Source organism: Empidonax traillii, unplaced genomic scaffold (assembly GCF_003031625.1).
Source record: "Empidonax traillii isolate 1590-97213 ecotype Southwest subspecies unplaced genomic scaffold, ASM303162v1 scaffold245:size1430315, whole genome shotgun sequence".
Classification (NCBI taxonomy): domain Eukaryota; kingdom Metazoa; phylum Chordata; class Aves; order Passeriformes; family Tyrannidae; genus Empidonax; species Empidonax traillii.
Genome location: NW_020955438.1, coordinates 1,425,146 through 1,426,725, shown reverse-complemented (window position 1 = coordinate 1,426,725; position 1,580 = coordinate 1,425,146). Strand labels below are relative to the sequence as shown.

Here is a 1,580-nt window from a genome sequence, read left to right as displayed (position 1 = left end):
CCTTTGACACTGTCTCCCATAATATACTCCTGGAAAAGCTGCAGCCCATGGCTTGGACAGGGGCACTCTGTGCTGGGTCAGGAACTGGCTGGAGGGCCGGGCCCAGAGAGTGCTGGTGAACGGGGCTGCATCCAGCTGGCAGCCGGTCACCAGTGGTGTTCCCCAGGGATCAGTGCTGGGCCCAGTCCTTAGTGCCATGATATAGTAATTGGAGTTGGATCAGGGGTTGGACTTGATGATCTCGGAGGTCTTTTCCAACCCAATCTATTCTATGATTCTATGATATACAATAAAGCAGTAATAATGATGAAACAGAGTTTTTCTTCCAATGTAGAACATCATCTGACCATTAGAGAAGGTGCTACTGAAATCATGTTTCATACAAGTAGTATTTAAAATTTGCACTTTACACCTATTTCACTAGAAAACTGTGGAGGGAGTAATATAACTCTCACCAGGCAAGAACTCCCACACATTGTCTCTGTGGAAAAATCTTGAGGGTATTAGCCACCACCTGCCCAGAGACATCAGCTGAAAACTAAAGCCTTGTGTCAGAACCAAGTGAACTTTTCTTTAGGTCAGCATGAAGATTACTGGCACTCAGAACAGAATACACTCCAACTTCAAGGTAAAAAGAGTTTGACGCAAATATCTGAGATAGCCCTATCAGCTCCGTATTTCAGCTCCTCCCACCTGAACTGGCTTCTCTTGTCTAAGTCAACTAATGCACAATTCAACAGCCTTGACTTACTGTGAGATGTGAGTTATTGGGGTCAGCAGTGTCTCACCCTCCAGGTCAAGCTCATCGGCAAAGCTGCTGGTCCTGATGAAGGGTCCTGTGTTCACATCTAAAAACGCTGGGCTTTTTTTCACTGTGAAAAAACAGGTAGATAACAGTTTAAACCAATAGCATTTGACTACCACTCATCTGGATATCTGGAATACTGTACATTTTAACAGAATATTGAAAACTGAAGTTACTACCAAAAATTGTAGACTTCATGAAAAGCAAAATTTTAACTCTTCCTCTACCCAAAGCATTTCAACTTCTGCCGAAGATTTAAAACTAATTTTTTTTTCACACTCCTTATACACTAGACTAGAGTATCAATATGACAAAATATGTGCATTTTAAAACTTATTGTGCAACACTCAGCCATACCGTGGACCACCACTCTACAGCAACAATGCACAAGTGCAATTCAGTGACAAGAACAGTTCCTTTTTATATCATCTCAGATTCTGGTGTGTAATTACTCTAACTAGGACCAAGAAACCAGGCCTAGATCAACACAGGAGCGTAGGCATTCTCATGGTGAGCAAGTCAGCTCCTGTCACACACTGGCTGAGCCAGTGTGCTGGTTCCCTCTAAAACTTAGGCACGAGGATGTCTCATCTTTGCCCTCAGACACAAGACAGGGAGGTGGCAAGATCTTCAGTTCATCCAAGATGAAGTCCTTACTGGGAAGGTTGTTTTACAGAACTTCAGATATTGAAAGTTTTAGTGGCAAAGCTATTAGCATATCATCACTTTCCTGCATCCAAGAAGTTATGCAGAGTGTTACAGATTTCATTTTTAA

At 42.6% G+C, this 1,580-nt stretch overlaps 1 protein-coding gene across 1 annotated transcript in view; it reads right to left on the bottom strand.

The window, feature by feature from the left end:
• Positions 1–747: 747 nt before the first annotated feature.
• Positions 748–1,580, bottom strand: part of KCNQ1 (potassium voltage-gated channel subfamily Q member 1) — a 112,610-nt gene continuing 111,777 nt past the window's right edge. The window contains exon 11 of the mRNA XM_027888729.1: positions 748–872. Within this exon, the coding sequence (XP_027744530.1) occupies positions 748–872 (125 nt within the window). The remainder of the gene's footprint in view (positions 873–1,580) is intronic.